The sequence below is a fragment of the Carassius auratus genome, chromosome 43 (assembly GCF_003368295.1).
Source record: "Carassius auratus strain Wakin chromosome 43, ASM336829v1, whole genome shotgun sequence".
NCBI lineage: Eukaryota > Metazoa > Chordata > Actinopteri > Cypriniformes > Cyprinidae > Carassius > Carassius auratus.
In genome coordinates, this window is record NC_039285.1 from 10,984,667 (window position 1) to 10,995,193 (window position 10,527).

At 37.3% G+C, this 10,527-nt stretch overlaps 1 protein-coding gene across 3 annotated transcripts; it reads right to left on the bottom strand.

Annotated features, from left to right (window-relative positions):
- tbrg1 (transforming growth factor beta regulator 1) lies at positions 1–10,527 on the bottom strand. 3 transcript variants are annotated; one of them, XM_026231030.1, is made up of 15 exons: positions 10,384–10,527; positions 10,099–10,238; positions 7,946–8,003; positions 7,780–7,862; positions 7,646–7,682; positions 7,305–7,367; positions 4,330–4,512; positions 4,186–4,256; positions 3,115–3,347; positions 2,892–3,031; positions 2,623–2,769; positions 2,325–2,422; positions 1,408–1,518; positions 1,166–1,320; positions 1–871 (listed from the first exon to the last, which is right to left on the bottom strand). In XM_026231030.1, exons 2-15 carry the CDS (start codon positions 10,212–10,214, stop codon positions 786–788), a joined length of 1,581 nt encoding a protein of 526 aa, XP_026086815.1. In that variant the 5' UTR covers positions 10,215–10,238; positions 10,384–10,527; the 3' UTR covers positions 1–785. The 3 variants fall into 3 exon arrangements, with proteins under 3 accessions (XP_026086815.1, XP_026086814.1, XP_026086816.1); XM_026231029.1 differs by having other exon boundaries at positions 4,330–4,542; XM_026231031.1 differs by lacking the exon at positions 7,305–7,367 and having other exon boundaries at positions 4,330–4,542.

The following is a 10,527-nucleotide window of genomic DNA, read 5'->3' on the forward strand; positions in this document are numbered from 1 at the left end:
TTGGAGATTGAAGAGGATTTATAAGGTACATTTATCTTCTGTTTAATAAGCATTAGCTGTGTGAGCCTTCGTGCTGTAGTAACTGTCTGTGAGGTGCAAGATGTGTTTTTCACAGCTCTACAGTGACGTTTAGTGGTTATCTGAGGTATTTTAACCTCGAAAGATTAGAATACATTTCCTTCTCTTTCCCACAAGATAAAAAAAAAAAAGCATTTATATTACATTTACCAAAGAAAGACACTGTATCAAAAATACCAGCTTAGGTGTGATGTCGAAAGACTTCTTTATGAAATACATTATTCGCTCAAGGTACAAAGCCTTCTCATCACATACATGGAATGACCTACATAATGAAAGATGAAAGCCGAAAGGGCTTTGCTTATTTTATTCTGTAGCTTCTGAACGAGCCTTTAAGCTTTACAGAACTGGCAAAACAAGGGGAAATCTTAAACTGTAACACTAAACGCTTAAAGGCTGATTTTGCCCATCATTTTATCTGTAGTATTTCACATATTGTTCACTAGGAGCACACTTTGATAACACACATTAAAAGTACAAAGAATAACAACAGACCTGACAAGGATTTTGCTTAGTTCTGTAAAAATGTCTAAAAGCCATACTGCGACATGCAGGGATGCATCCAGTCTAACCAGCATTATTGGTTTCATACTACAGATCTGAGTGACACATTATAAATGATATGATAGGCTTATTTATAATTACTCCATCTGGATACAAATCACTTTAGTCTGAGCTCACTGTCAGATAAAGGTGATTGAATAAGCTCAAGTTTTGGAGAGAGAAGTTACAGAAGACTGCAGCGCTGCTGAACTCAGAAGATGAGTCGAGATGTTAGGCTGTTGTGGTCGCACTGTAAAAGAAACAAAATGTATTTACATCTCTCATTAAGCCCATCAGTTTAATTATAATGGTTACAAGCTGCTTCAGCATTTAAACCTGGGTACCTAAAGCTGCTTAAACCTGAATTTAATAGCTTGTTTAATAATTAATGACCTTTGTGACATTAATACTGTTATTTTTCTGGTTATTGATGTGAAGCTGCTTTGAAACAATCTGTATTGTATAAAGAACTTTATAAGTCAATGTGACTTGAGAATGTATTTAGGTCAAACTCTTTTGTTGTGGTTTGTGGTAATTGTCTGACCTGTGCTGCTGTGTTCTGTTGTAAGGTTCGGACTCTCCTCACAGCTTTGCACTCGCTGAAAGGACTCAAAGTTCACAGATGCGTCATCTTCTGAAAGGCCATGTGCCACCTGTCCGTCCCCAGGCCGACAGACCTCAAAACGCACCCACTGATAACTGAAGTATAGAGGAAGAGAGATACTTTAACATTGTGTCATTAATAAATTATGATGATTATGTAGAATAAAAATGACTGTTCCTCACTTGCTGCACTTGCGAGCCCCAGGACAGCTCTGGATCAGGTTCTGAATGGTGGGGTGAGAAAAACCAAAAAAGTCTGCTCCAGTTGGGACAATGTTGGTCAAGGGTTTACCCCTAGAATAAGAAACATTATGATCAGTTTTGGAACATATTCTGTGTAGTACAAATAGTGAAGTGGGTATAGGGGTAATCAAAAATACTTCCCAGGTCACATTCATTTGGACTAAAAAAGGGGGTGGGTGTTAATGCAGGATCATTTAAAAAAAAAAAAAATTATGACCCCAAACGTCTGAACAATAGTGTATAACTAATATATAAACAGGGATGCACATGTTTTTTAGCCTGGTTCTCATACGATAACTTGGAGATTTGATTTAGTCCTTATATAAAAATCTAAATAATTCTATTTATTTTAATTCTATAATAATTCTATAATATTTTAAAATAAAAATATTCACAATTATTTTATAGTAAACTAAATGCTAAATTTTTTATTTTAAATATTTTAATTTGAACCTAAATTAATTTATCATTTTAATTTTTCATTTTCAAACTTAAAATCAGCAAGCTTTTATTTTGGTGGGTTTGCTTCAAGTAAGTATATGAGCTTTCGATTTAACGCTGCTGACTGTAGAGCATCAGTGAATTAATATATGAATGTGTGTGTGTGTCTATATATATATATATATATATATATATATATATATATATATATATATATATAGCATTACAATAATGAGGATTTGGGGTAGATGAAAAAAAAATTAGATGTGATGAAAACATTGGAAATGTATCCTGTGAATTTTTAAATGGTTGTGGGGGTAACTGCAAACAAACAGGCTTCTGGTGAGAAATCAGCTTAACTGTCATGAAAATAACATTGGCGAGTGTCCCAAGTAAATCTCCAGACAGGACTTTACCTTCGGGCAGCAATGGCTTTGAGCAGGTTCGCGTGGCAGGTGAGGGCTGATGAGGCCACTATTGCGTTCTGTGGATCATCCTCAGGTGCAATCTCAAACTAAATACAACAAGAAAAAATAGATTTTAAAGTTTCTGTTTAGCTCATATAGTCAATGTTTACAGACAACCTCATAACCAGGTTTTTTTTAAAAACCACTTTTACTGCCATAATTACAGAAGCGCAAGCACTGATGTTTTAAATGGAATAAGGCATGTCAAACTGCAGGATCTGTCAACATCATATGCATAACTGTGCACCTGTGGTCCTTGACCACCATCTTTGATTTGGCAGGTGTAGAGACACTTCAGATCAGGGTTCTTCATGCTGGCGAAAACCCTGGTGCTGCAGAACCCCACGGGATAGATGGCGGTTTCATCATGAAACAGAGCCCTGTCTGTGATGATCTACGATAAAAACATTTCACTCTTAAAAACCTCTTATAGATAAACATTTACTTCACTTACTGTGAAGAAAACAACAGTTATGAGCTTTACAATATCACATTAGAGCTGGACATCTTTCTGACCTCCCCCAGGCTGTACACAGTGAGTCCACCAAGAACGATGGGAAAGACCGGCCTCCCGGAAGAATCCAGCGAGATGGGCTGCACGAGCTTGCGCAGTCCGCCTTCCACAACCCTCCTTTTCTTACAAATCTTCTTCATAACTGAAGTTGAGCAAATAAACCTTAAGTAACTACTGAATCTGCAGTCTCAAAATACAGACGCTTATATTGTAGAAGACACTCACGTTCCTCCCTGCTGTTCTCTCTTCCCCTCTCCTTTCTTTCTTTTTTGGGTTTCTTCAAAAGGCTGTCTTCAGATGCTGAGAGTCCCGTGGCCTGGCTGTGATTGCCTGGAAGAGCAGCGCCCCCTGCTGTGCTGGAGCTCAATGTGACAGGTGGGTGTGTGCTGCAGCTGGGGGTCAGGACTGACTCTCCTTCAGCCAGAGACTGATACTGCAACAAAGACTTCAGAAGGAATCTGGAGAAACAGTGCCAAAATAAGTGCCTCTTCCTTAGGGGTCGGGAATGCAACTAATGGTTATTCAGATTGCTGATTATTTTTATGTATTTGATCCGGATGACAAATAATACTAAAACATACCATATAAGCCTTTTTTTTATATTATTATTATAAGCTATTATGAACCTTTAAACATTTAAGGTAACTCAGGCTTGTTTGGTTTACATACATGTACAGCATTGTTATTTTCAAAATAAGTCTCTTCATGCTTAACAAGGCTGCATTTATGAGAACAAAAAATACAGAAAATAATGTTGTGAAATATTTAAAATAACTATTTACAAATTTTTTTTAATGCAATTTATTTCTGATACAATGCTACATTTTCAGCAGCCGTTACTCCGGTCTTCATTGTAAAATGAAATTGTTCTAGTAAGCTGATTTGGTGCTCGAGAAACATTTCCTATTTTTATCCATGTTGGAAACATTTTAATATTTTTGTGGGAACCATGATACATTGCGTTTTTCATGAGTCAGGATTTTTTTTTTTCCCAGGAGAAAGTTCAAAACAACAGCATTTACTTTGAATAGAAATCTTTTGTAACATCATAAACTTCTTAACTGTCATGTATATTCACTTTAATGCATCCCTGCAGAATAAAAGTATTTGTTTCTTTTGAAGAAAATAAAAAAAAAAGAAATTTTGTAAAAGTATGAAGAGTTTGGAAAAATATATGTCAAATACAAAACTGGACTAAACAGCTCCAATGATTTTCATCTTTTTAAAATAATAATTACAATTTTGATATTCAATCAGGTATATTTTGTAATAAAGATAACTGAGTGTTGGATGTACCTCCTTTCTTCTTTTGCCCGGACAAACTTCTCTTCCAGGTGAGCAATCTCATCATATAACGCTGCATTTTCCTGTGAGTCAAAGAGGCCCAATTTAAGGATGGTTACCATAATAAAGTCTAAAGCAGGCTTAACTTTTACTTACAAATATCATAGCACGGGCAGCCTTGCGCAGACGAATGTACTTCAGCCGATACTTCTCGTTTTGGTTCTTACGATTGCCCTTCCTGACCTTAGGCCTGGACTCAGTGTGGCTCGTTGGAGAAGGCAGGGGTCCCAGGGACGAGCCGGAGCCCGAGCTGGAGAAGGTGGACTGGGCAGAGAATGCCTGCAATGCATGCTGTCTCTCTTCATCAGTCTGCATATATGAGTTACAAATCAAAGAGTTTTACAAACATAAATCCAACAGGGCTTATTTGTCAGACTGGTAAAAAGAAGAACTGTTTATTACAGCTTCCCACAGTTGTTAAATTAAATGGCTTGAATCTATTTAAAAGAGAAGTGTGTCTTTTGAGTGTGATCTTCAAAGTAAGACCAAGATCAACTAACTTTATGAAGATTATAAACAGCAGTTATTTTGTTTTTTATTGTCCAGTGTCAACATCTAGTTGATGAAATGTGTGGGCAAATATTTATTTCATGAAAATAAATATTTAACGCCCGGGCGAAAACACACACTTCACCTTTGAAGTAAAAATAACATCAAATATAAATATAGCTGCAAGCAGCAATTACGGGGCCAAGCACTCCCATGGCAAATGTAGGAGCTTAGCATGGCATGGAGCATCTCACCAAATGCATTAACGAGCAATAACAGCAATTTTAGGATTATTGTAATTGAAATGGCAAAAAAAAAAAATCATAAATACCACCTCTAGTAGCATGATTACTTGGCTTATCAAGTTTGACCAATAGGTGGCACTGTTATAAAATCAATTTGGTGTACTCTGTGTTACTTTTCAATGACACACACAAAGTTTGGTGTTAATATGCCAAAGCATTCCAGAGATACAGCCTCAAGTGTCATTTTCTCATTGTGCCTCAACTTCGTCACTGTGGTATGCAAAAACGGTTTTGTCTATCGACACAAAATCCATAACTTTGTGTCAGCATAGTCTGAAGATCATCTGATTCGAATTTGGTGAAAATCGGACCTACGATTGATGAGGAGTTAAAAAAAATAGGTTTTCAACATAAATAAAAATGGCGGACCGGAAGTTCAACATACACTGGCATATTTGGTATCTATGTTATCGGCATAAGCCAGGGAATATTTTGAGCACAATTTCAATGCAATAGGCTAATGCAATAAAAAGTTATTAGCATTTTTAAATGTGTAAATATTCATTGTTAATGAATGGTTTATTAATATTGACCAATAGGTGGCTCTGTTACCAAATTTATGTGGCATGGTCAGTGTGAGGTGGCGATGATACATACAAAGTTTGGTGCAAATATGTCAAAGCGTTGCAGAGATACAGCCTGAAATGCATTTTGGCACCCTTCCAGCAAATTCGTTGATGCGCTAAATTTGAACCGTTTTGTATATCGACACGAAATCCCTAACTTTTTGCCAGCATGGTCTGAAGATGATTCACGTCAAATTTGGTGAAAATCAGACTAACGGTCTAGGAGGAGTTCGAAAAAGTAGGTATTCAACGTTAATCAAAATGCCGGACAGGAAGTATGGCCAATTTTCACATAATTGGTATCAATGCTCTCGGCTTTACCCACAGAATATAGCAAGACCATTTTAATTTTAATAGTCTAATTTATTCAAAAGTTATTAACATTTATGTGATATTTCATTATAACTATTGGCCACAAGGTGGCGCTGCCACCAAACCTTTTGAGTACCTTCAAGGCATGGAGCCGAATATTTTTGTAATTATTTGCGAAACGATACGATGCTGCGTTCAAAAAATACAGCATTTTAAAACATAATTCAAAATGGCCGACACCTAAAATGGCCGACACAGGACAATTGGATATCATTCGACTCGACATGACTCACTGAATCTAAAGAGACCCGTTGTGTGATTTTTGGCCAAACCATTCAGAAGTTATAAGCCAAAATATGCATTTTTCACATCTCCTGACCACTAGGTGGTGCTGTGTCGAAACACTGCAGGTAGTCTCAGTTCATGCTTATTATAACACACACCAAGTTTGGTCTCAATATGACAAAGCGTTGCCGAGATTTTTTTGAGACATTTTTGCGTGCTTTTCGTCAAAGTTGTTTACGTGTCATTCGACAACGGTTGGACGAATCAACTTGAATTCCATAACTTTTTGCCGGCCTGGTCTGAAGATGATCTGAGATAATTTTCGTGGCAATCGGACTAACCATCTAGGACGAGTTCGAAAAAGAAGGTTTTTCGAATAATTGAAAATAGCGAAAAAACTAAACCTTGCGATTTTTTTTTTTTTCATTTTCTGGCTTACGGTTCAAAAGTTATTAGCATACAAACATTGAAAGTTTGGACAAGTGGTGGCGCTAGAGAGTAGGAGATAGAGACTTCAAATTTGCTATGGTTAATGTTGGGACTGTCCTCTATCAGTGTGCCAAATTATACAACTTTCCCGCAACCGGTTCTATGGGCTGCCATAGACTTGCGGCGGAAGAAGAAGAAGAATAACGCCAACGATTACAATAGGTGCCTACGCACCTTCGGTGCTTGGCCCCTAATAAGAACCGGAACAAAAACAAGAGGGTCCTACGCACCTTCGGTGCTTGGCCCCTAAATAGAAATTATCATGTTTGTCTGTTTGACACGGACTCCAAACAACACATATCAAAAAGAAAATGATGACTGGACAGTTTAAAAAAGTTGCAAAAAAAAAAACAAAAACAAAAAACAATGGTGCTTTTCATCCTAATACAGTGATCCTCAAATCTGGCTCGCGAGATCCACTTTCCGGCGAAGTTTAGCTCTAACCCTAATCAAACACACATGAGTTTGCTAATCAGTGTCTTCAGGATCATTAGAAAATCACAGGCAGGTGTGTTTAATTGGAGTCGGAGCTAAACTCTGCAGGAAACTGGATCTTGCGAGCCAGATTTGAGGATCACTGTCCTAATACAAAGTATTTCTAAACACTGACAGCTAACTGACTTACCAACAGGGCAAAAACTCCATTCCTGCTTTCAATCCTCTTGAAGCGTCTGCTCCCTTTCTGAGTCTGGAACACACCGTAAAACTAAAGCAAACGCTGCAGACTACTTCTCATTTAGGCTCTCTTAGCGACAGACTGCTCTGACTTCACCCTTTTCTCCTATATTAGTCATTCTAAAACTTTCATGAATGCAAATATGATAGACAAATACAAATGAAAGCATGCACTAAATTAAACACATTACTGGTACTGAATGGAAAGCATAAAGTAAAAAATGGAACATGACTGACAGGTAACAGCATGACGGCATCATAAATAAACCTGAGCTGGACTGCGAGTCTCACCTCTCGATACATGACCGCCTCGAGGCTTGACTTTGCACTGTGAAATAGTAAGAGAAGCAGTGTTCATCTTTACATTTGTGCATGCCGTTATAAAGCCGAAGGAAATTTGAGTAGTTCTTAAATAATTTCTTTACTTTGACTGCACCAGTCCACGATCGATGATCCGTTGCTTAATCTCCTTGATGTGCATGGGCCGCCCGGCCTCTTCAAGAACAATCTTAAACAATCAGAAGAGTCGGTGACTTGATTACAAGACATGTACGTGCAATAACAACAGCATGATTTAAGGGAGATGTTCACCTGAGCAGCGTCGAGCCAAGTGAGATTCGGTTTATCTGCAACCTCATTAGGGGTTTCACTGAGAGAAAAAAAATATATAAAAAAAGAGCAGCAGTAAATGAGATAAAATATTTCAAATACATCTACAATAGTTTGTTTTTGTAGGCCCTAGTAATGAGGAAATCTCAGTTAGCAGTGTAACTATTATTTATCATATTTCTAAAGTAATAAAATAACTATTGATACAAAAAAGAAAAAACCCTGTAAGATGCATAGCACTTGTGAAAAACAAAATGCACTTAATTTTATTGAATGTTTGCTTCAAATCTTTTAAGTATATATATATATGTACATTTATATCTGCTATTTCATACAGTCGATTGATGACTAATATGAGGCAGAGAAACAACTTACTGTGTGATGGAGCCTAGAGAATATCCCTAAAGTTCAGGATATGGGTCAAAACGCCCATTTGAGACTGTCTCACATTTGCACATAGTTAAGAAATATCAAGCTGTAGGCGAAGTGCAAAATCACACGAGTGCAAATGTGATACTCATCTACAATAACCTTTATTCCACCCTCTCATTGGGAGCAGGTGTCTTCTTGGGAAAAACATCAGCTTGTTTGTGCTATACCTGACATATATTCATGGAAGCTACCAAAGTTCTCTGGTTCACCCGAATTCAAAGAACCAAAACAAAGTGTCCAGTGGAAAGCACCTGAGACTCAGAGTATGAGACATTAAATATTTCAATGTCTATTGCTTATTTGGTACAGTCATGCATCAAACTTTTGAGAAGCAATCCTGGATCATGTCAAATCGTCAACAATAAAATTCAGATAACTGAGTCATCCACGTACAAAGAACGGACCCCTAGAGAGCATACGCCATGTACAAACATCTGATTAACATCTTCCAGACGCCAGTTTTTCATACATTCTAAATAATAAAAGTCTGAGACATTTTCTAAATGTCTATTTGACGTTCATTAGGAAACGTCCTACAGGTGTATTGCAGGTGAGCAAACACAAACACACACACACACACACAAAAATAGACCTTGCAGATGTAAATGCAGGTGTCAAAAAGACATCTCCATGATTTATATGAGCTATCAGGAATGTCTTTTTAAGGATAGTTTAGCCGAAAACAAAAATTCTGTCAACATTTACTTACCCTGAAGTTGTTCCAAACCTGTATGAATTTCTTTCTTCTGCTGAACACAGAAGATATTTTGAAGAATACAGAAAAACCAAACGGTTTCTGGTCCCCACTGACTTCCATAGTCAATACCCACATTCTTCACAATATCTTCTTTCATGTTCTTCAGAAGAAGGACACTCATACAATTTGGAACAACTTGAGGGTAAGCAAAAAAAAAAAATTTTTTTTGACAAATGATCAAATAATCATACATATTTTAATGTGACTTACATACTTCAGCCCATGCAAAATACTTGATCATAATTGTAATTTATAAATGTAATTCTAATTTACCTCAGTACATTTCAATATTATATTTAATTGTACTAAATTCCAACTTTATTACAAATGTGTTAATGCATATGAACACATGCGAGTCTTTGAAATCAATAGATTCCGTTTATAACCTTTATAACTATAACTTAACAGAAAGTATAGTATTTATTTAATAAATAGCCTACTCATTTGGTACGCCAAAAAGTAATTATGATGGCCAAAATGCTGTCTCGGTGGGAAGCTTGTTTTTTTTTTTGTTTTTTTTGAGAGTCATAGTAAAACAATCCTAAAATCAAAGTAAATATAAATGAACCATATTATATCAACTCAAACGCAATAGTATGGTGATATAATAAAATTACGCTGAATGATTACTACACAACGTGCATGGTTGACACAGAAGCACGAGTCACCATCATGTACATAAACAAAAGTGCTAACACCACAGAAGCGCCACAGACGCGGGACACGTAACTTATATTTATGTCTGATTCCGTCATTCCACCACGGTAACCGCTGTACTTATTTTACGGCACACCAAATTATATCTTGGCAGCATGTCCTAAATCAACAACAATGGCCTTTGGGGGTGTTTCCGTGCAGTCATACAAAACAGCTTTTCAGGCGTCTGTGCTAAAGTGAAGGGGATTTTTCATCAATAACGCTTTCATCCTCTGGCCAACAAACTCACGCGTCCAGACTCTCCGCGGCTCCAGTCAGGCTGCTCATGCTGTCCAGCGCTGGGAACAGAGAGTAATTGCCCTGCCCGTCTGCCTCCATCTCGGACTCAAAGTTCAGGGAATCCATCACTGTCCGATCAGTGTTTTAAAGCTATGTCGGGAAAGAAATAAAACACAACATTACTCGTGCTAAGCTAAAAACAGGACAACACACAGTCCAGCAATGCATTCTGCGAGTCAGGATATCGAGCGACCTGTGATCTCGCGCGGTTTTTCACACTGCGTGTGTAACTTACTGTGCTGAAAAGAAAAATGCATCTTCTACGGAAGCCTCAAATTGCTGACAATTTCTATATCTGTTCTCTATGGTTCTCAGAGCTCACGGGAACCACTGATCGATTAGCTGAATTGTTTAGTGTTTCGGGGGACACATTTAAGAA